The sequence below is a fragment of the Eurosta solidaginis genome, chromosome 1 (assembly GCF_040869045.1).
Source record: "Eurosta solidaginis isolate ZX-2024a chromosome 1, ASM4086904v1, whole genome shotgun sequence".
Taxonomy (NCBI): domain Eukaryota; kingdom Metazoa; phylum Arthropoda; class Insecta; order Diptera; family Tephritidae; genus Eurosta; species Eurosta solidaginis.
In genome coordinates, this window is record NC_090319.1 from 270,153,235 (window position 1) to 270,178,294 (window position 25,060).

Here is a 25,060-nt window from a genome sequence, read left to right on the forward strand (position 1 = left end):
TTTCACCCCAAATAGGCTCAAATAGTGACTAGAGACGGCTTACTGAATTCAGCTGTTAGACTTACTTCGACATTCGGGAACATGGTTATTATACGCTTTTAGGATTTCCGTGTTTAAAAAACTTAGCTTATCATTAGCAGTAGCATAATACCAACATTGGTACCAGTATATATATAGTTTTTTGAAGTATATAAGTAGATTTTGAAAGCCCATAATTGTGTTTTGGAGGCGAACTTGGAAGAACGGATATATTACTTTTTTATTTATTATTTATTTATGGCTCAATTTCTTAAAAAGAAATTGATTTGGATCAATAACCAAGCGGGTGCTGTACAGTGTTATAATATAGTGAAGTGCTTACCTACATTTGTATTTTCTAAAAAATAGGACAACAATATAAGATTTTCGTTTATTATTTATATATTATTTTTATTGTATATTTGCTTAATATTCCTCTTTTACGCATTGCTTTATTTACTCTTATATTAATAATTTATAATTTGATCAACTTTTAAAAAAATATTTACTAAAATATGAAACCCGTTTATATATATTATTAACTTATATGTAGGTGCATATGAATTATAAATAGCAATAAATTATTAGGTTAAATCAAAGCAGCGCCATGAAAAGGCTGAACATCTATAATTTGTTAGAATAAAAACTTGCCATAGTGCCAATTTTCTCACAATGGAAATTCTGTTGCTTTGAGTTACAGCTTAATTTGTTAATAAAACTGTATGTATTTATATGTAAAAGCATATATGCAGTGTTAATTATTGTAAGCTCTTTGTATGTATGTAAATAAAATTTTTGTATTGTTTTTAAAATATTATATTTATTTTTTGTTAGCCAAAATTTTGTACGTCATCATATAACTAAGTTATTGCTAGAATATTTATTAATTTTGCAATTTGTATTTTTTTTTTATAACTGAAGAGAGAAAAGGCAATCATTGCAGCTTTTAATAGAATTTTTTTTTTCAACTAAAAAATAGAATACAATAAATATACTATGTATTTGTACAATATACATACATTTAAATAAATAGATGAATTAAATAGTTTCGGCCAGCGATGCAAACACATACATACATAGATTAAGGGCCAGTTATATTGATTTATTATTCTTTTGACACATAATATTCAAATTTTTTTTTAAATTTCCAAAATCAGCGCACTTCAAAAATCGAAGCTAACATGTTAGAAAGTTAGTTCAAGTATATATATGTTTTTTTTTAATTCATATCTAGTTTTTCTAAATTTTACGATTATTTCATGATTTTTGGCGTTTTCATTTTGTCTTACATTAAATATGCATGTTATATGTATGTAAATAGGTTTGTGTGTGGGCCCAGAGTATGAAAATAAACAAAACTATACGCGTTTTTATGGGAAGGCTGTGTGTTCGCCACGATGGTAGAGCTTCATGCGCGCGATTTTATTGTCCCATTGCTATTTGTCAAAAAATTTTTCGGTTAAATTTGCAAAAATAATCAGCTCAAAATTCTTGAATGAAACATGTTTTATCTAAATACATTCCAAATAACGGCACAATAAGATTTCTACATTTTTTGCAACTTTTTTAGGCTTTTTAGCACTTAAGTTTTCTTTCACATTAACTTTTCAATTTCGGACGCGGTTTCCTCCTATTCATAAATTTTTTTTGTTATATCTAATTTCTCAAAACATTATGCCACACTCAGAAATTTCTTCTTTTAATCGAATTAAGATATCGTAACGAATTTTGTGAAATTCCGCCTATTTGCAACTTTCTGCTTACGTGCGTGTTGCTGAACTGTGGAATAAATAACTCCAATATTCAATAATGCAAAGTGGTCTTCATTAGACTACTTTGAAAATACTTCGCAATTACACTTCACTTCGCGACTGATAGCGTGCTTAAATCAAAACTGATTGCTGATTACTCAGATTGCGCTGCTTTTATACTCTCTGCTGCTTCATTCGCATATTTCTACTACAGTCTAGACGTTTCGCCCGTTAGAACTGCTGTACATATCTCCTACCTAGCTATATACATGTATATTTGAAGTTTATGCGTTTCTCATAGTCATATGCGTGTATATGTGTAGGAACTCTTCGCTGATGACTACAAGTGTGTGCCCGTAATATCTCTTCGTGCCTTATATATATGGGTGTAACGATGATTGATGTGTTTATGTACACAGTGTGGCTCGCTTCAATGTTTTTGTGTTGGGAGTTTATTACTAGTGATGGTAATATTCGTCACAATATCATTTCCTTGCTATTGGAATAATTTTCTTTACAATGTAGACAATTTCATTAAAATAATCAATGTAACTGTAACGGCAGTAGTTTTCCAGTTGTTGTTGTTGTTGTAACTATAAGGGCCTTACCCGAGTGTTTTTGGGAATGTTATCGATGTTGATGGTCCTTTGTCGGATGCAGATCCGATACATTCCGGTAACAATCCCATTAAAGGACTAGCCCGACCATCTCGGGAATGATTATGTATAACCTCATGAAACCTTCTGGCCAAACCCGCCTTCCCACCCCCTACATCCATGAGGAACTTGGGGTAGCCAGAGCCTCGGCTGTTAAAGATATAGAGTTCGCCACGGGTAGGCGAGGTTGACAAATGGGTTGGAGAAGCTATACATTGCGCTGGCCACCCCTTGAGGGGTTGCGCTATACAACCCCTTGAATCAGTTTGGTATTTTAGTCGCCGCTTAATTTTCCAGTCATTGTGTTCAATTATCACAGTCAAGAGCTTTTACCCACAGAGCTAACTCGCACATGTAAATATGGTGAGAATTATTCACACAAGCGTTCTTGCTAGAAGATCGCGCATGGCTCAAAGCTGATAGGTCACTTGTGTACAGATAAGTTCTAATTTTTTCCTCTTTGAAGGGTTAGTGATGGACTCTTATATTGTAGGTTAACCTATACATTGTGAATGATAACCAAGTGTGATATCTTCTGCATATACGTCAAAATTCCAAAGTGATTGGATCACCTCATTTGTATTTGACTATCGCTGTCTCATTATGTATCTCTTTCTATCACCCGCTAAAGATAGGCGCCGCCATATTGAACACCCTGTCAAAACGCTAAAAAGTAAACATATTGAACATCCTGTCAGGCATTTGACAGATAAGATATCACACTTATACTGTTTTCACACAGAAACTTAATGATCTCATTTCACCTTCTAATGAAATCGTAAATTTTTGCTTTCACACAGAAGTAACTGCTCGATTAGTATGAAGGATGAAATGTCAAGCGAATAAAATGACAATGCTATATGACAGACAAACATGGCGGAACGATACAAGGTGGCAGCATGGTGACATACCTACAAACAAAAAAAATTCCATGTATTTGTAAATTCGATGGAAAAATGGCAAAATCGTACTGCGCCGGTAGTTGATGTATCAAATCAAATAAAAAAGGTTATAATCAGCTGTTCGATGCGACCACCTTGTATCGTTCCGCCATGCAGACAGTGACATTTACTTTGACAAATGACATTTTTAAGCACTGAACACACCAAAACCTAAGAAGCGGAACGCGGCCAGCAGAGTTGCATTGTGCTTTTGACTTCATTAGGCATTCGATTAGCTACTAATGAAATAATTATAGATTCGAATTTTGTAGGGAAGATTGAGCTCAATAAGCGTCTTAATGTAGAAAACTGCCTTTATTATTCAATAAGCCGTCTGTGTGAAAATAGTATTAGTTATCATTCACAACGAATCTATATGTGGGTATATTGCAAAAACAAAAACCTTGTCATACGGCTTGGTTCAAGAGATACGCACAAATCGACAGCAGCTATCGATAAGCCGATTAACCTACATAAAGCCGCGGACATTGGTACGATATCGGTAAGCTTATAACTGCTGATTCGACCAACCTTAAGCGCCAAATACACGACACGAACATTTCCGCGAACATTCCGCAATCTTGTTCGCAGCTTTGGCCATACACCATACGAACTTTTGGCCGAACATTAGTTCTCTTTCAGACAGCGATGAATACGGACAACAATTGTGCTGCAGCAATATTGCTCGCTGTTAAGCGTAAAAAAAAGAGAGAAGATCGCAAAAAAAGAATTTGGTGCAAAGAATGGTTTAAAAAACGAGCAGTTCTTGGACAAAGTGAGCTTATTAAAGAACTGGAATTCACGTCACAAAATGATTTTAAAAATTACGGTCGTATGAGCAAGGCTCAGGATCTACTTCTTTTAATTTTTCGATTAAAGTCGCATAATCATTATTCTTTTTAATTCTATTACAATAATCTTTGCTTTTTACTTGCCACAATGATGGCAAAGATTTATACATTTCAATAAATTCACTCAGAAATTTTTTATTGTCCATTTTACTTTTCCGCGCACGTCTGTTCCGTTCAGAAATTACTACGATTATGAGCTATTTCGCCATACACGCACGAACAGTTCGCGCAAATGTTCGCCAAAAATTAAAATATTTTGATTTTTGGCGAACATTTGCGCGAACTGGCAAACACCACCATACACGACAGAAAAGGTCGCAGAAACATGACATAACGGGAATGTTCGCGGAAATGTTCGTGTCGTGTATTTGGCGCTTTATGGGAATCAATAGCCGAGTTTTCGTTTGCGCGTGAAAAAAAAAACGCCTATCCTCACTTAGATAATGCTTAGGAGACCCATCTAGCGGCTATGGTTAAACAACTAGCTACAGCAACAGGGTGTACCGAAAAGCGAAGACACAACGATCTGATGGCCATAGGGTATAGCATATAGCTGAATCAGTTGCGATGAATTGTGGACACACATAGAATACATAGAATTAGTGTAGAGGGTGAAACAAAGACACATATTTCAGTTACATCTGAGTATAATGCGTATTGAAATTTAGTAGGACAAAATTTATGCGCAGCAATTTCAGAGGTGTATTTAAAGTTTGTCGCTTAGCAGTCCATATCAAGTTTAAGCGTAAACGGATATACGCGTGTTAAAAAACACGGCTAATGTAATCGATTATTGGTGCCATATCGTAACCGTATCTTAGCCAACCAATTGGTTTTTGGTTTTTCGCCATATCCATAACCTAAAAATATTTGAGTTGGTGAATTTAATAACTGTTTGTAGATTTTATTCTTTGTTTTGGATACGTTATGACTAGGAGTCTTATTTTGGTGGAATATGTTTGTAATTTTTTGCGTTTTCTTCGTTTTTATGAAATTTTCACGATTTTTAGGTTAATGCACCATTTATTGATTCGGATAAGATATCACACTTGTTTTATCCACAATGCTAGAGGTCGTTTTCAACAACTTCAGTTTCGCTACTTTATTTGACAGAAAACTTTCGATGATCTGTCATGTAGAGTATTAGGTAATGTTTTCAGCATGGTTCAATTATATGGTTGGCTCATTTCATCAGCTGATTTTATTTATTTCATTGCATGGTCGATGGGATTGTCAAAAGGAGATGGCAAACTCAAAATGAAAATAACACATTGGCAACATTTTCTTATACATACAAAAACTGCTAAGTTTTTCAACAGATATATTTGTTATTGTACAGATGAGCCGACCATATAGTTGAACCATGGTTTTCAGGTTCTTTCTTCTATTAAACTATTTCAACCTTGATTGAAAATATTTCATAATAATAATTGAACGTCAAAAGTTGGACAAACATTGTTTATCGAAAAACTGACGTATACCCATGGTACAGGGAAACAAGATTACTCCACTATAACGTATTTGGTATACACTGTGTTAGTTATCAGAGATATGTACAATTTATCAAATTATGAAAAATCATTGGCCCTCAAAAAAATAATGTTTTGGAAATATAAAATTTTTGTATATGATATTTTTTTTTCAACTACCAAAACCTAAAGGATAGATATTAAGAGAGCTGCTAAAGGGTATGAATTGGCTTAAGCTGCAGACATTTGTGCTTTATCGGTAACCGTATCGGTAACCTTATAACAGCTGATTCGACCAACCTTATGGGAATCAATACAATCGATTATTGGTGCCGCTAAGGTCGTAACCGTATCGTAGCCAACCAATTGGTTTTTGGTTACCGTCGCAACGATAAACAGCTGATTACGTTAGGGATACGACTACAGCGATACGACATACGGCACCAATGACTCCCGCTTTAATTACAACTAAAATGCCGCATCCAAAAAGTAAAGACATATCAGTATTCTTCTTTAAGCAGAATAGTGGTCCTTAAACTTTGACCTTATAAGTGGGAAAATCACCCTGCAAACCATTTCTAAACAAATTGTTTGTCCCCCTCCAACATTTCGGTCACTGTGACTACGTCTTCTTTATGCTCTGGGCACAACATATACTCTGTCTCTTTGCTTATTAAGAGGACGGATATATGCTGAGAACGAACTAGCTGTCTAAACTTTAACCAAAATCGGTGATGTCAAATCAATTGATAGATTGAGCTGGCATGGAAAGCTTCGTATATAAAAACAATAAAATATTTACAACAAGTCCCTATAGGCAAACCCAATAAAAACGCACTGCGTCTTTTCAATGCACGAATATGTACGAAGTTTTCTTGCCCTAACCGAAATGAACATGCCTTGTATCAATGTAAGCAAACGTCAAGCTGAAATGTCACGCAGAACAAAAATTTGTACGCAGTAAATTCAATTTCGGTTGATATCCAAGGCGAATTCAGTACCAGGTGTTGTTATCCCAACAGCTGACTGCTTCTTCTTGATTATTTTCCATACAACGTCTTGTACTTTAATATGTCAGTCAAGGCGAATTAAAAACCAGGTGTTACACAACGCCTTGTACAACAATATGTCAGTTAATCTAGATCAATGAAAATTTTCTTTTAACTTGAATTCTTCTGCACGGCGAATTGGTTGAATTCGCTTTGCTATCACCATTGTGAATTCATACAAGTGAAAAATCTTTCTATTCCTCCATTGCCATACCTACCTGTCAAATAATAACTGACAGGGAGAACGGCTGTCGCGAATGGCCAGAGAATGGAAGAAAGGCTTGTTTTTTGCTCGCGGTTATTAAATTGAAGAGAAATTAATTGCTCATTTGTGTTTCAAATCAGCTTTTCGTTTAAATGTGTATACAGAAAATCAGACTACATATTAATATTAATTTCTAAAATTTGGTTAATAAATTAAATGTGAGCAGCCAGTTCAGCAAACATTTTAAAATATGTAAATAATCCAATGAACCAATCGTTTACAAAAATGTTTGAAAAACATTATTGAGTAAATGATCTAAGTAATCGCACAGCGATTGAACAGGTGATCGAGGCTGTTTACTATTGTGAAAGTTTTTATCAAACATTCGCCACTTGTATGAATTCACAATGGCCAGCACCATGGATTAGCCTTGATGTCAGTTAATCGAAATCAATAAAAATTTTCTTTTCACTTGACATTCTTCTGCACGTTGAATTCGCCTTGCCACCACCTGGAATCAATTTGTATCTGCATGAGACATTTTTGACAAAAAACTGCCGCAGTGCTTTTTTATTAGTTTGTTCGGTTTGTCTCAAATTGCCAAATTAATCCCTTTTCGTATACCATTGTTCAATAATAATTCACAACTAATTTCTGTTGCGTTTGAGTTGGGTAAATTATAAATTTGGCGATTCATGTGATTAAAGTCCATACAAAGCATATTCCAACTTGACTAACTGTAGCGAATATGCTACAAATATGATTGAGTAGATAGAAAGTCTCGCAAAACGGGAACGCTCTGGTCAGTTTTTTGGCAAAGCTTAACTACATAACGTTAGCTTAATTCACAAAGGCCCTAACCAACAGATTTTTCGAAACTGTAAAATCGCGAGTTTGAATCGAGCTCAAGGCCTAACAATAATTATTTTATCATTATTATTGTTATAATATATCTTTTCTTAATTGAAAAAATGTTAAATTAGAATAGAAGAAAGAATAAATTTAGACAACTGCCAAAGCGATCTTACAAATCAGTAGGCCGATATAACAACAAAAATTGTTAATACATCCAAGAGCACGGGGAAAAATTGTCAATGAAATATGACACTATGGCATCATCGCCATAAACAAAGTCAAATTTTCACAACTATTCTGTAACAGACATGGTTCAATTATGTACAGGTTGGCTCATCTCATCAGCTGATTTTATTTATGTCATTGCATGGTCGAAGGGATTGTCAAAAGGAGATGGCAAACTCAAAATGAAACCAACACATTGGCAACATTCTACTTACACATACAAAAACTGCTAAGTTTTATGTTTCCATTCCATACCATTCGCACCAACACCAATACACAGATTTTGACAATTTGAACAGACATATTTTGTTGCTTTACAGATGAGCCAACCTGTATATAGTTGAACCATGGTAACAGATGTCGCAGTGCTGTGAATATCAATTGGCAAGAACCAGAATTGAAGTAGGAATAATGAAGACAAACAAAAAACCGCTGTGGTGGCAGCGGCGCCTAAACGTTGCCGATGAAGGAATTTAGCAGTTCCCGAAATGGATCTATACAACGAGCTTTGGCAGTTGTCTAAATTTTTCTTTCTTCTATTCTAATTTAAAATTTTTTCAATTAAGAAAAAAATATATTATAACAATAATAACGATAAAATAATTATTGTTAGGCCTTGAGCTCGATTCAAACTCGCGATCTTACAAATCAGTAGGCCGATATAACAACAGAAACTGTAAAATTTTAAATTTGTTGGTTAGGGCTTTGTGAATTAAGCTAACGATATGTATGTAACCAAGAAGAAACGTTCGTTTTATTTGCATACTCTGTATACGCCCAACGTGCTTTAATTGTTTCGTATTTAGTGCTGTCGAACGCCTAAATGTATGCTTTGCTCAATTCATTTACTTATGACTTCTGCATACACTTATGTGCATATTATTTGTGTAAGCATGTATACGTATGTGTAAATAAATGCATCCACGCAAAATGCTACTAATCTCTAAAAAGAGTAGTCACGAAAACGTATGAGTCTTACTTAACATGTGCGCTGTTAATCGTAAACGTTTGACGCAGTTTCGTTTTTTTTCTTATTTTTTTGCAAGTATGCAATTGGCAGCATATATGTAAATGTGTGTGTAGATGTTTATAAAATGCGTTTCATAATTTAAAAAAATTGGCATCAAGCGTCTCGCGGTTATCTATACGCCTACAGCTGATCTCATCCTCTTTTTTTCCGCGTTTAAATATTTGCCTCTAAATTCCATTCTCAATATTCGTTAATTGATTTCGAAATTCCTTTTCATTTGTGTTACATAGCCAGATAGTCAGTCAATGCAGGCATAACGGAAATTATTTATGCTATACAAAACAATCTCTCTCTCTCTCTTTCTCTCGCTTACCTAACAGTTTATAATACACTTAAAGTGCCGTCTCCAATGCTGGAATTGGTGTTACAGCTGCTGTCGCTACTGTTGGTAGTGTGGCAGTTAGTTTCGGTGATTGTACGCCATAATGACGATTGACTTCCGTAATAGAACGTAAGGGGCTGCTGTTAGCACTCAACAATTCTCCACTAACATATTTATTACACAACAAAGCTGTACCAGCAGCCATTGGCACTGAGTTTGTGGGTGATGAGCACGTCGTCGTAGTTGCATTATTTCTGCCGAATGGCGTTTTCATCTCGCCACGCATAAAGTTATTTTCCTCTGTTTGCAAGAAAAAATTACGCTTTAAATCGTACGATCGACTTATGTCGTTTTCCGCTGCCTCGGTGGCTCTACCAAGCGCTGACTTCAACTCATTGCCATCCTTCGAGCTATTTGTGCTAGATGCCGAGCTGGAGTGATCTTCTTCACTATTGACTTCTGGTATTGTCGTTGATATTATATTGGTACGTTGCACTGTACTCGATAAGCCAATCGGAGAGGAGTTCTTCAATTTGGGTGCAAAACTCTTGGATGGTGAACCGAATTGTCCTTGACGTAGCATACGACGATTTGCGAATGTTTTAGGCGAACCGCTTAGTTCGAGCAATTTCATGCTGCTATTAAGCGTTGGTGAGCTGCTGGCAGGCAATGGTTTATTGGTATTTAAAGTATCTGTTGAGTTGGTTGTAACATTTACCGGATTCGTCTTCTTTAGCAACTCCACGGCGGAGAGCTTTCTTTGCACTGGACTCGTTTTAGCGGATTTCGCTAGTAACAACTTTTTGAAATCCATCAGACTTGTTTTACTATGACCAATACGATCAGAGCAGGTATTAAAACGCTCTGGTGAATTATCGTTAGCCCAACTCGGATTACGGCTAAGTGGCTGTTTGCACGGCGAGTTGCTTAGATTGACTTGTGTTGCGTCATCGCCTCGTGAAGGTGTGGATGTTTGAAATCCATTACGATTACGTGGCACTATCGGTGATACATTTGTCGTAGCATCAACAATATTCATGCCATTTTGCGTTGCTGCTGCTGCGCGTGCTATACGCTCCGACCTCTTAATAGGTGTGGCATACAGATCATCGCGGCATGTCACTTTGCTTGGCGGTGACTTTTGCTGCCGACGATTCTGCAACGTCCAATAAACGGGCGTGTTCCGTTGGAATGGTGACGTCGTTTCCATTTGTGACTTTGTATCCGTTTGAACGGGCGGTTTTGGCAGTGGTTGTTGCTGATCACGCGTTCTATAGAAACGTTGAAAGCCTGCGAATGGTATAAATAAGGAGAAAGAGAAGGGTCAAATATGAAGGGAACATAACGTGAAATAGCTATAGATAATAAGTTAATAGATCTGTAGAAACAAAGTGGGAAGATAATATTAAAAAAAGCAGGTTGAACTTGCAAAAATTACATTGTTACGAAGGAACTACATGTGAACGAGTGTGGTAAGGGAAACACAAAGCAATGGTAAAATTAAAAAGTGTACGTACCGTAGTTAAGGTTGGCAATCATCCTCGGTTATATATGCGTGCTGGATTTACAAAGCTATAATGAGTGCTTTGGGTGAAGTGTGCTCAACCTACCTAAGTGCATTGTGAACTTTTGATTTATTTACAATGGTAGTGAGTGTGCCTAAAAAACTTTGTATGTATTGATGCGATGATACATATGTACAACCGGATTTCAATGACGCGATTGTTCGGTAGGTCAAATCAATAGAAAAAATCTATTTTAGGTTATGTAGCTCGGCAGCATGGTTCTATAAAAACGTCTACTAGGAAAGTTGCGTCGACGAAGTTCTGCACTGGTATACGGAACACACCCTGTGTGTAGGCTACGACTTTAAGATCTTGTTTCATTTGATACGTGTGCCGGAAAGAAGAGAAACGCGGTAGCGACTGGTGCTCGGGATTGCACCAGTTCGACCTTCGCAGAATTTATCTCTTCAAAAGAGACGTAAAAACTGGAGGCGCCCTTGGTGCAAGCAACAGCGCGAATTTTGTCTGGCTATCGGAGTAGGATTGGTATTATATGTTAAAACTGTGCCACGAGAGTTATGAAACTTGCTATACCTTGTTTTTAAGAAATCGCGCCGACGACGAATAATAGGGGTTAGCCCAGAACATCTCTTTCTGTACGCTTTGTTCCAGACATACAGACCAACAAGTGTCTGTTTTAAGTATATGTATTTTTTCGGAAGACGCGGCAGTACCAATCTCTAGGACTGACGGAAGAACAGTCCCCTCGCAAGAAGTTATTCCTTAGATGACACTTTTTGAATGATTCGCGCGAAATTAAATCGCGTTAAATTGAAATTTCAGCACTTGGTCCTGGAAAAAACCTCGAGCTACTCTTTTATATAGAACCGGATACCTTGAGAGGTCCAAAATGGTAAAAACGTCGATTTTTTCAAATACACATAAACTAAACCTCATCTTGTTGGAAGGCCATAACCGTTTAAACGGTTAAGCGCCAATTAAGTAAGTAAGCAAACCTCTTCTGAATATCACTTTTTTTAAATAAGAAAAGCAAATTATTTATGATACGCCGGCGTCGCCGTTACCCTACGAACCCTTCGCCGCCGCCGCTGAAAATGTTTTCTGTGCTAAAACCGTAGCTGATATCTTCAAGAGATGGCCCAACAAAATCGTGTACATCTCACACGTTGTGGCAGCGCACTGCCCTCAAGTGGCCCGATGAAACCAGGCTAATCCTGTTTTTTTTTTGTTTTTGTTTGTATTTTTTTTGTACTCTAATTCTTATTTATGTGTTATTTATAATTTTTTTGTTACCGAGTCTTTGAGAGGCAGTGGCTTCTTAAGCGCCGAGATCTAAAACCGCTCAGCTACAGAGAAACTCATCAGCTGAGAAATATAGATTCACAAAATACAATAGACTAAAAGTATAAATATAATTTTTTAATTATTAAGAGAAGATAGAACCGTCTTTTTTATGGCAAAGAGCGAGTCCGAAACATCAATTATACTCGAGTGAGAGTTATAATCTTCACACAAACATAGAAAAGGTTCGTGTAGTTGGAAATTGCTTCTGCATTGTTTAAGAATTATAGGTTTATAATGCCTTGAAACCCGGCATGGAACATTCAAGTTTACTTCGTTCAATAGAAATGGGCTTGAAATCGATCCATTTAAATGTCTAGCCATAAATAGTACACCTAGCATTTCTCTACGACTTGCAAGGGTAGAAAGATTTATTAGTTTTAATCGATTAGTGTAAGGAGGAAGATTATACGGAGAGTCCCATTAAAGATTTCTAAAGGCGAAAAGTAAAAACTGTTTTTGAATTGATTCTAGTCTATCCACATGAACTTGATAACGCGGATTCCAAATTATCGATCCATATTCTAATATCGGTCTCACCAATGATGTAAAAAGGGTTTTTGTAACGTAAGGATCACTAAACTCCTTTGCCCATCTTTTCACAAATGCTAAAACTCCTCTCGCTTTATTCACTGTGGCATTAATATGAGGGTTGAAACTAAGTTTGCAATTCATTGTAACTCCCAAGTCGACAAAAACATCAACGCTTTCCAGAGTTTGGCCATTAATTGTGTAGGAAGCTGGCTGTATTTTCCCAAGTGAAAAACACATGGATTTACATTATTCTATGTTGAGAGGCATAAAATTCGCATTACACCAAGTAACTAAACGATTTAAATCCGCCTGGAGTACAGAACGTTCTTCAACCGACGCGTATGACTTAAAAAGTTTTACGTCGTCGGCATACATTAAAATTTTAGAATATTTTATAGTTGTGGAAACATCGTTTATAAAGATCAAAAACAGAATAGGACCGAGATGGCTGCCTGAGGCACACCGGAGGGAACATCGATGACATTCGAACAAATGTTTTTGAAAATGACTCTTTGAGTTCTACCGCAGAGATAGGAGGATATCCAGCGAGTTAGGCCAGGTTGGAAACCAAGCAATTCGAGTTTATAAACAAGTAATGAGTGGCGTGCTTTGTCGAATGCTTTGCTGAAATCAGTGTATATAACGTCGGTATGATGATTGTTTCTAAACCCATTAAAGACGTGAGTTGTAAATTCAAGCAAATTGGTTGTGGTTGATTTGGCTCTACAAAAGCCATGCTGAGAACTATCTATCAATGTAGATATCGAAAATGTAAGGTGATTAGTAACGATTGCTTCGAAAAGCTTAGGGATAGCGGAGAGCTTTGCTATTCCGCGATAGTTTTCAATAGACGACTTGCTTCCTTTTTTATGGAGTGGGATAAGACAAGTTTCTTTCCAAGCCATCGGGAAAATGCCATTTTTTAAAGAGAGGTTAAACAGATCAGTAAGGGGCTGGTAAATGTATTCCGCACATTTTTTAAGAAAACATGTTGGCATCAAATCGGTATCGTATTTGAAGGATTCTTTTAGGGTCTTTAGATATAGTAGAACATCTTCAGGCAGCAAATGTGGGGCATATATTGAGTTACTAGAATGGAGCTCATACGGATAATTTGTAGGTGATGAATCAACCACAGCAGAGTAATTAGAGTGAAAGAATTGAGCGAAGAAGTTTGCAATCTCTTGATCGTCGCTGGAAATGCTATTTCTAAACTTCATGGCAGAAGGAAACCCGTTAGTTTTGCGTTTATAATTTACGAAATCATAAAAAGACTTCTGGTGGCAAATAACGTTTCTTATAATTTTACATATGTAAGCTTTATAACACTTTTTATTAAGTTCTAAATACTTATGACGGAAAATAGCGTACTGTGCATAATGAGAATGTAAACCGGTTCTCTTATATAATTTGAATAAACGTGATTTCTTATTTTTTAAAGCTTTTAAATCTTTAGTAAACCAGGCTTGCACTGGTTCAATGTACGAGCATGTGCGTTTGGGCACATGTTTTTCAAATAAAGTATAAATGGTTTTATTAAAATGTAAAACGTTTTCCTCTACATCCTCTTTATATCGAGGCCACGTTATCTCAGAAAGCTCTTTATTTAAATTGTTGTAATTAGTTTTGGAAAAATCAAAGCATCAGGTAGAGACACGTGTTTTGTTAGTGCAGCCGACTTCGTTGCTTATGATTTCGTAAGTTATCTCAAGAGAAGGATGGTAAACGTCTTCTGGCAAAACAAGAGGTTCACACCGATTTATAGAGAATATGAAGATATGTCGTCAACAAATGCTAAGTCTAAGAATTTTCCATACTTATTCGGAAAGAAGTTGATCTGATTAAGGCAAAGATCAGTAATTCCATCCAAAAAGTCATTGTTACGCATCTTGGATGATACGGGGACAATATTGTGATCAACGGTATTCCAAGATATATGTGGCAGGTTAAAGTCGCCTAAAATAATCATTGAGTCCGTGGGCTTTATCATCGAATTGACTGATTGTAACAGTGAAATATGGTGCATATACACTGATAGATCAGAATACGGTGGAATATAGCAAACGGCTAAGTAAATATGACCCCGGCCTAGTAAGATTCGGATGCATTTAAACTCGATGGAATCAACTTCGGCTAAATTAACATCTTCAGATGGAATTGAAGAATGTACACCTAGCAAGACACCACCTCCGGTCCTATTTAAGCGATCATTTCTATAGGTCTGATACTCACCGCACAAAATTTCGGAATTTAAAACATTGGGTTTCAGCCATGTTTCGGTAAAAGCAATAATATTATAGTTACAGTGAATGGTTTTCAAATATAAGTCAGTTAATTTAGTATTTAAGCCTCTAACGTTTTGATAGTAAATGCTTAAGCAAGATATTAAATTAAGTTTTTTGGATCGAAACTTTGAGGAGGAATTTTTGCTACATTTTGAGTAATTTCAATAGTCTTATGCACAAATTCGCGAAAAAAAGCCCCTGGCGGCCAAAATGCGCTGTCCAAAAGTTTATCAAAATCTTTTGAGTAGACATCAATTCTAAATGATGAAATGTTTCTTTCGTAATTAAATTTAAATTTTCTTAAAGTCATGCCGTCAGCCTTAATTTTCGAAGTGACATAAGACTTGATATCCTCAACGGAAGTGTCTTTGTCAAAGCGAGATACAAAAATCGATTTTTTGAGGGGGCTTACAACCAGCTTCTTAGCCGGTGCTACTGAATAAGAAGTCACGGATTGAGAAGTTACAGTTTCGAAAGTTACAGTTTAAGAAGTTACAGTTTGAGACTCTAAGGTTTTTTCCGCGGCCTTAGAAGTGGATGGAACCACAGCTTGCAGATTAGGGGAAGCCAAGTCTATGAGCTCCACTTGCGGAATATTAATGTTCTGAGCAGGATTAAGATTCAAAGCGTTAGGTGAGTCTGTGTTTTTGATTATCATCGCGATTGTCTTTATTTCTATTTAAACAATGCGGTAACTCATCCAAACACTTGAAGGATTTGAACAAGCTATCGTATTGATTGAACTTTTCCGTGATTATGCAAAACTCTTTAGCAATTTCAGAAAACGCATTTCGTGTTTGTCTAAACAGTTTAAATAGGTCAACCTCAGTTGATCTGCATTTAATGCATGACCAACGTACTCCCTTCTCCCCATCATTGACAGTGTCAACAACTCTAGCCGTCAGTCCCGCGCACTTTCCATGGGCGAGCCCATCGCAAAGCCAGCAAGAGACAAAACGTTCGGATTCGCTTTTCACCTGACAGTTTTTGAAAATGCAAGTCATTTTTTATAGAAAGGTGAAAATAGACTAGTATAAGAATATAGAAATGGTAAAGATATGTTTGTAAATTACAAAGAAAAAACAGTTGAAATAGCACTGAGAACGAGAAAGGTTATATATAAAGCAACTCTGAAAGTTTGGGAGCTTAGCGGTAGCCAGCAGTTTTAGAGTCACTGCCACTTGACACTTAAAAAGCGACGCAAAACAGCTGCGAAGACAGTAAATTGCGAGAAAAGCAAAAAGTGTGCGCACAAAAACAATTGCAAGGTGAAAAGGTGCCAATCAAAATTGCAACAAAAACACAAATGCACAATGACTCGGCAAACACAAAATGAATAATAAGAAATTGATTAAAAACTTTAAAAATTCACAAAATCTTAACTTTTCAAAGCAAACCAATTGTACTAAAATGAACTCTAGTTTTTCGCACTTATTTTTGTCACAAACTAGTATTACAATTTAGATATTATAATTTAAAATTCGCAAAATAAACACAGCAAAATAAAATACAACTTCACAGCTATAATGACGTTGCGTCATTTCTGGCGAACTTGCTAGATACGACCAAGCAGATTCTTCCTAACAAAAAACGCTTAGGTATACCCTTGGCCACACGCAAGACAATGTTAAAAAAGGATATCTAGAACAACTATGTAAGGCTGGGCAAACTGGGACCTTAAGATATCCGCACTTTTACTGTTGGAGTTGTAAAGATGACGGAAAGGTGGAAACGGTGGACGACCTCATCTGCAACTGCCCGGTGTTAAATAGCTACATATAGCACTGCCAGGGAATCCCCTTTCTTTATAATCTACGCCAGGTCGTGGTGTATGACACCAAGGTTTTGTTAGCCTTTATCAAGTATTCAAAATGATTCGAAGCGAAGGGGTAGCGGTGTCCTTTTTTATAACAACGGGCCTCCTGCCACTAGCCTATGTGTGCTTCTGCGGCTGACTCTTCAACCTAACCAAATCCATCTGGGAAAGCAAGGGAGAACTTAAATATTATACCGGCATGTAAAACCAATGAACGGGAATTAATATTTTAACCGTTTGAAGGACATAGTCAATGCAAAAGTTATAAATGGCCGATATACGAGGCACGCAAATGACACTGGAAATACATGTAAGACCAGCTTAGTACATTCGTTTAATTTCTGACTTTATTTTGCTCTGAATATTTTCTGGGATGAGGTCTTCTGAAGAGACCGACATACATGAAAAATTTTAAAGGCTGAAATATGATCATATAGCAAGCTGTTATGTTCGATCTCCTAAAAATTGTGAACGATGTTAGGGCTCTTCTTTTCTATAGACTATTCGGCTAGTCTCTTAGTCCTTTGGCGGGAAGATGGATTGAGCAGGTGTTACCGCGGCGATTACGATACGCCTCTGAAAATCGTATTTAAATATTCTTTCCGGAGTTCGATAAGTTTAGATTAAAGCTATTTACATGGCCAATTGGTGTCTTATATGACTCCTAATCAGTATTTTATGAAATCAAAAAGAGGAAGAAAGGGAAACGTATATATTATTGACATGAAGGCTTTGATCAAGACTGACGTCTCTGCCTCTTTTATGACACAGCATATTTACGTTGAAGCAACACTTCAACCGAATAAGTGAAAATTGCACCAAACTCCAAACTTCATAAATTAAACCCAAATTTTTGATGAAATGAATGTGTGATTTCTTTTTTATTATTTTATTTTAAAGCATTGGCAAGTAAAATGGCAAACAATTGAATAAATGAATGTACTTACGTATTTTATTTGTAATTTTTAAAATTTTTTTGAAAAGGTGATATCCCCATGGCGGAACCATACAAGGAGGCAGCAGAGTGCCATATAGACAAACAAATATTTAAATACCGTGCATTTTGTTTTTGCAACTCAATGGCCTTACGCCCAAATAGTTGAAATGTCGCAGAAGTTGAAATCTCAAATCAGATTAAAAAAAGTATCAATAAGCTGATTTCTGGCCCGTCACCTGTGTGGCTCCTCCGTGGTTATCCCATCAGCTGATTGCTTATTCTTGATAATTTAAATTGTGAATCCATACAAGTGAAAGTCTTTCTATTCCTCCGTTGCCATACCTACCTGTAAAATAATAGCTGACAGGGAGAATGGCTGTCGCGCATGGCCAGAGAATGGAAGAAAGTTTTTTTTTTTGCTCGCCGTTATTAAATTGAAGTGCCATGAATCGCCCATTTGTGTTCCAAATCAGCTTTTATTTTAATTGTGTATATACAGAAAGTCAGACGAAATATTGACTTAAATTTCTAAAATCTAGTTATTGGATAAAATATGAGCAGCCAGTTCAGCAAGAATTTTAAAATATACCAGTCGTTTACAAAAATGTTTAGCAAAAGGTTTAAGTAATCGAACAGCGATGGAACAGCTGATCGAGGCTGTTTACTATTGTACACGTTTTTTTTTTTAAACATTCGCCACTTGTATGAATTCACAATGATAATTTCCATACAACGTGTTTGTACAACAATATGTCAGTTAATAGAAATCGATGCTAAGTTTTTTTTTGACTTTGTATTCTTCTACTCGGCGAATTTAATTGAATTCGCTTTGCCATCACCTTGTATAGATTCGCCTTGGCTGCGAATCGTCACACAAGGCGATTCCATACAAGGTGAAGGCAACGCGAATTCTGCCAATTCGTCGTGCAGAGAAATGTCAAGTCAAAAGAAAATGTTCATTGATTTCGATTAACTGACATATTGTTGTACAAGGCGTTGTATAGAAAATAATCAGGAAGAAGCAATCAGGTGTTAGGATAACAACATCTGGTACTGAATTCACCTTGACTTGCAGCAATGACAAGTCATTTCGAACATAAAGTTTTAACTTAGAAATAGTAAACAAACAAACAAAAAAGCAAAAACTAGCTTTGCAAACAGAATTGCAATTTCTATCGAATTTTGTCAATTGATTTTTTTTATATTTTTGCATTTAAAGAAAAAACATTTGTGAAGTTTGTAGCTGAAACTATGCAAACCAATCTCAAAAATGCTTTTGGAAAAACTTGAAAATCCCAGAAAATTATTCGAAAATTTCGAACTTTTTTTTTTTTAGTTTCCCGAAGTTTTTTGAGTATGCAGTGTTACAGTTCAATTAGTTTTAGTCTAACAAGGTATTTTTGGCAATTGTTTTCTAAAGGGTGTTTAGATTTTCTTAAATAAAAAAAGAATCACACTTTGTATGGAAAAAAATCGAAAGCACCAATCGAAAAAAAAAATTGGCAAACATCAATGCGAGATACTTAAGGTTCACGATGGGCATACTGACTGGACACTGTCTTCTGGCGTCACATGCATATAAGTTAGGCCTCGTCAGTAACACCAAGTTCAGGAAGTGTGAGCTGCTGGAAGAAACGGTTGAGCACTTTCTGTGGCTGCAGCTATTAGCGTCGACAGAGTTGCCAGATCTCGAGGCAGCAATTAAGCTGGGTCTTAGAAAACTGCTAGTATTTGCCAAGAGGGCGGAGTTATTCTATAACGTATGTTCTGGCACCTGATTGGGGTTCTTCCGTTTGGTCGTCAAACAAATTCTGGTAACACTATGCACATATTCAGTCTATGTAAGGTCTTTATTGGCCGGCCAGTTCAACCTAACCTAACCTAATGCGAGAGACATATAAATTGTAGCTTGGTAGACTTAAATTCATTGAGTTACAATATTGCATACTCGAATAAAATTCAGAGAACTCCAAAAAATAAGGTACGATATTTTCGTAAAATTTTTTTCAAACTTTCCAGTTTTTTCAAAAACTTTTTTGAGATTAGTTTGCATGGTTTCAATTACAAAATTCATAAACGTTTTTTCTTAAAACATTAAAAATAAAAAAACGAAGAATTTAATCGACGAAATATTTAATTGAATAAATATTGCTGCTGCTATTTTTTTGTTCGCTACTATAAGTACATATGCACATGCAGTAAATTGTATATATGTACATAATGTGCAAACATAGTTTTATATAAAAATAAAAGAAAAATAAATACAAATCAAATTACAACAACATATTATGCACTATTAGTACAACAAACACAAACATAATTATAACATTGCTTAGCGAGGGATTGACACTAATTTTTCAAGCTACCAAAATGTATGTTAAAACAAATTTTTTTATTAGGGAAATTAGTAAAAGGGCTAAATACAACGAATGTTTTATTTTTTATTTATTTATTTACAAGTGTGAGGGTGTGCAAAAGGTGAAAAAAGAAAAAAAGCCAACTACTACCACACAAACACATACATACATATATACATAGCGTGTGATGTACATACATACATACATGCATGAAGTAATAGAAGTCTTTTGCACAATTTATTTGATATGAAATTAGAGGCAAACAAAAACAAAAATAACTGGCACTTGAAAAATTAGTGCCCATTATATGAAAATCTTAAATTTAAATGTTATACTTTTGTAATAAAAATTATTTACTTAATTTGTTTTTTATTTTTTTTTTTTTTTTTCACAATTTCAATGCCAGCAAAACATAAACTCAAAGCTTTGACAATTCGTGTTTACCCAAAAATGCTTAATTCACATAAAATAACAGTGCAAAAAACTTTAAAAATGTAATATGGTTTTAAATACATATGCAGTTATAATTTTTATTTATTTCGATATTTATAGATACGGTTATTTATTATTTGTTAGATGGAGGTATTGGATAAAAATACGTTAAACACATTTTTTTAATTGAGCGTATTAGTTACAATTCTTATTATTAAATGAATGTAATTTTTTTGACATAATGCGTGGATACTAAACGCAAATCATCGCTGGGTAAAATATTATCCTTATGCCTAGAATAGATAGATATGCAAAACTTCGGCGCAAAGAAATTGCCGCTGCATGCAAAGTCTGACGTGTTCCAACAAAATTTGCTGCATAGTTTTAGTGTTGGGTAACAAAAAATCCTCAACAATCACGAACAAGCATAAAAGCCCCGTCATATAAGGTTTTTGATGCAGCATCGTGCGCTGACAGATGAGAAAATTTCAAATTTGTATATGCATGGAGAGCGACAGATAGGGTATCATGTATTTTGGCTAAAGTTCTTTCAAATGTTGCAAGTGTAATTATTTTTTCCACTAGTTGATACCATTGCAGCATATTTGACAATTAAAAACTGCATCTTAACTAATGAACAGGATACAAAATATATTAGCAAGTATTTTTCCCGTATAGTGGGAATGTTTATAAAAGTTTTCGAGAAATTTTTTATGTGAATGAGCAAGTTGAAAAAGTTTCAACTGCTAAGTCTGAAGTTCTTTTATATTTACAAACGTAATATCTTGCGCGATTGTGACGTGTGTCCACAAAACAACGAAGCAGAACTAGCAAACAATGCTGCACATGTGTTTTGGGGGTCAATTTTTTTTATAAGAAGTGTTGGTTAACGGAAACCCAAACAGTCGTGAACAAGCACAGAAAAGTGCCAAATTTACTGAGTTTAAAATATATCATTGCACTGCGACCTTTATTTCGATCTTCGATGTGTTTGGCCCATAACCGTATGTGAAGGCTTTTAATGTATCTAAGTATTTCTTTAGGCTTTCTATTCCATATCACGAGAAGATTAAGAGTATCTATCTTGCCAGAGCGACGCAATAAAAATAATGTGAACCGGCGTTTCATTCTAAAGCTCACAGAAGCGACAGATTTGTGTATCGGATAGATTTCACTTACTTAGGTGATCCCGTCGACTACAGTGTCTCGTATAAAACAAAGTGAGAGTGTGTTCTTAAGACCTCTCTGCTTAGATTATTTTCTCGTTGCTGGGATTATAAATAATTTGGCCAGTCTTTGCCCTGAGCAGTCAATCCAGTGTGGTCCGAACTGCTTTGTTTCCCAGTTACTTATGGTTTCCGCAGTGTGTGCCTTTGTAGTCCACAGAAGGGCTCTGGACTATAGCTTGGATAGGTAGTCTGCCTGATCCTAACCTTAGTGTTCGTGATGCCCGGGAACCTGTCCTACCAAAACATTTTTTTGGCTCCCAGAGATCGTTTGCATTCATCCACTAGCTTAGACGTAATTGTGTAATACTGCAAGGCTGGCTGACATAATGAGGAGACTCCTCGAGGATTAGCCGCTCCGTAGACTCCCTTTATTTTATTTCTTGAAATTCGAGTCATCGATAGAAAATACCAGTAAAATTCGTATGCTTGTGAAAGGGTCATACATTTGAGAAGCAAACTTAAAAAGTGTTCCAAAGCTTGACAATTCAAATAAAAATTAAGTAGACTTGTTCCTCTTACTAGGTTTGACACCTTGTCGATGGTGGGAATATGGGCCTAAGTGGCTAAGAAGCCGGAAACTATGGCGCTACGCCCCATAGAAGGTGCGAATTGGATGGTTTACAGCCAGGAGGTATATGCGGCTGTAATTGTATGCAGCGTTATCGACGTTGATGTTGCGGACGGGGTTTCTTCCACATATTTACTATTTGACAGCTGAGTCCGCCCTGTCGTGCAGGGGAATATGAATTTGGCGTTTACTACAAAATCCGTAGGAAGGGTAAGGACGGCAGACATGGCAAGGGAAGACATATACTCGTGTATGCTATCAAATTTTAGCACTGAAGACCTAGTGGAAGAACACACATATACTTATCCTAGCACCATGTTACACAGCTTTAATCATGGAGTTCCCATCAGAAGAGTTCAAAAGGCTGGTGGCTGAAAGAGACGAATTCTTTTTGGGTTATATACATCAAAATATTTCACTAATTGTCAACCTCATCTACGCGAGGTGAGTCCTGTTACATGAATGTATAATATACATATTTAGCAGTTGAAGCTGTGGCGACCCCAAGTTTAGTGAAGTGGGGGTGGAATGACCTCAAAGATTTAATGCTGTCATAGCAAATCGTTTCCGAGGTGGTCGGTCTATTACCTAATGATGCTAGTTACTGGATTATACAGGATTTGGATCCAGCAAACGACCCTTAATATTGATAACACTCCCCACAACCATCAGGCAGTGTCTTTGTCATTGCACACACATCATGAGGAGTACTTCTACACCTGTTGGGCCATTATAAAGTGTGTGCTTGATATATGTAACATTGAGCTGCGATTATGTGATATCAACATAGGACGGAAAGGTGCCTGATAGACTACCATAATCGGATAATGTATACTATATCAACTTCAGTATCCATCTAAGAAAGGCGAAGAAAGGCAAAGCCTTAAGAAACCCTAGAGTAACAAACTGAACTGAATTTCACTTTTTTACGGAATTGAAGTCCGTGATGAGACTTGAGATAATGACAGCTAACGATTTTACCCTTATTTGAAATCATCATCGGTTGGCTAATGAAGAATTGATAATTCAGAAATATAGTTTTGTAACTTTTAAAATATTGAAACTCTCTGGCTTTAAATAAAACTAAACCAAAAAGTTTAAACGAATTTCTATTTGATTTGAAGAACAAAATAAAATAGATTTTTTTTATTTTATTCAGTTTTTTCTTGATTTCTACATACATACATATGTATATGCCAATAAAATGCGCTTGTGCACTAATTATAGCTACTTTATTGACCAGAGGAGGATGATTCGACTGCGGTGGTGGCCGATCAATAGTTGAAAGATGCAGTGATGGTATTAAATAGATTGGCGTTAACGCTGACGGAATAAAAAATTAGATCTTTGATTTTCAACGCTGGTTCAGATTAAGCAGTTATGTATGTATGTGGTTCTCAATGCCCGCACCGCTTCCCTAAAATTAGTTATTTGGGGCATTACCAATGTACCCGTGTTCAACTTGAGATGGAAGCAATTAGGCGGAGGCGCTGCATTTCTTGTTCTGAGATCTAAGGATACTTTTCCTCCCATGAACTCTGTCCTGCAGAAGCATGTGTTCCTGATTAAACTACAGTTTTGTATTGTTTGTATAGACAAACAGCAATTAGTTGTCAAATGAACTCGCACACATTTGACAGTTTTTTTCCCAAAATGTTGCAGTGCTGGAAAGTTCCAGTGGAATATTAGCTTAGGTACCTAAAATTTAGGTCAACTCGCAATTTGATTCGTGAAAACTTTTTTAGGCGGTTCAAAACTGTCGAGAGCACGAAAAAGATGTCCGATTCGAATATATCGCTTTCTAAGTAAATACTAGATTAGATATTGATTAATGTTGCCATCCCCAGATATCTCTGGAATAATAAATTAGATAATGAAGTTCGTGTTATATGAGTTGTTCCGAAAGTCATGAAATGTGATATGCGACAATTTTTACCCAGGTGATTGAATTAAGTATGTGTAGGTAAATGATATGCAAATACGGTTAATTAAATATTACATACAAACAGTGAGATGTCATATGCACACAAATATATTTAGCAGGTCTTAATAGCGAGGACTAAAAGCAAAAGTTTTGTTCTTAATTAGTTTCAGAGCCTTTAAATTGTAAATTATGTAATTTAAGTAGACTCTTTCAATTAGTGCTCTCTACTATTTAGTTGTTAATTAGTTATATGACATTGTGTGAATGCTATATTAGGTAAAACATGAAATATAAAATTTGCGCATAAATTTTTTTATTAACTGTGCTTAAAACTACATTAATTGAGTGTTTTTGAGATTAAATTTTAAATAAATTTGCTTATTTATTTTTAATAAAATTTTTTTGAACAATTATGTACAGTGGCTGTCAGCTGATACAAAACAGTCGTAAATTAAATAAATTGTATGTTCTATGCAGTCCAAACAAGTTGTAATTCAGAGAAATAAGCGAAGTGTTTGAGTATTATTATTGTGACGAATATTAGCATCACTAAGCGGTACTAGCATCACTAAGCTGATACTAAGTAGCCACTCGTATGTACGTAAACAAATCAATCATCATTTACACACATACATACAAGGCAGCGGAGAGATACTAACAAATGCATGTCATCATCAGCTGAAGTAGTACTCACATATACACACGCATATGGCTATAAACTACAAATATACATGTATAT

At 35.8% G+C, this 25,060-nt stretch overlaps 1 protein-coding gene across 2 annotated transcripts in view; it reads right to left on the bottom strand.

The window, feature by feature from the left end:
• Nucleotides 1-402: 402 nt before the first annotated feature.
• The window catches only part of gukh (GUK-holder), a 364,151-nt gene continuing 339,493 nt past the window's right edge, over nt 403-25,060 (bottom strand). The window contains exon 6 of one of the 2 annotated variants that reach the window (XM_067760725.1): nt 403-10,662. In XM_067760725.1, coding sequence (XP_067616826.1) covers nt 9,383-10,662 — 1,280 coding nt within the window. In that variant the 3' untranslated portion in view covers nt 403-9,382. Of the gene's footprint in view, nt 10,663-24,076; nt 24,251-25,060 lie in introns of those variants that run through there. The other variant, XM_067760726.1, reaches the window with a different exon arrangement.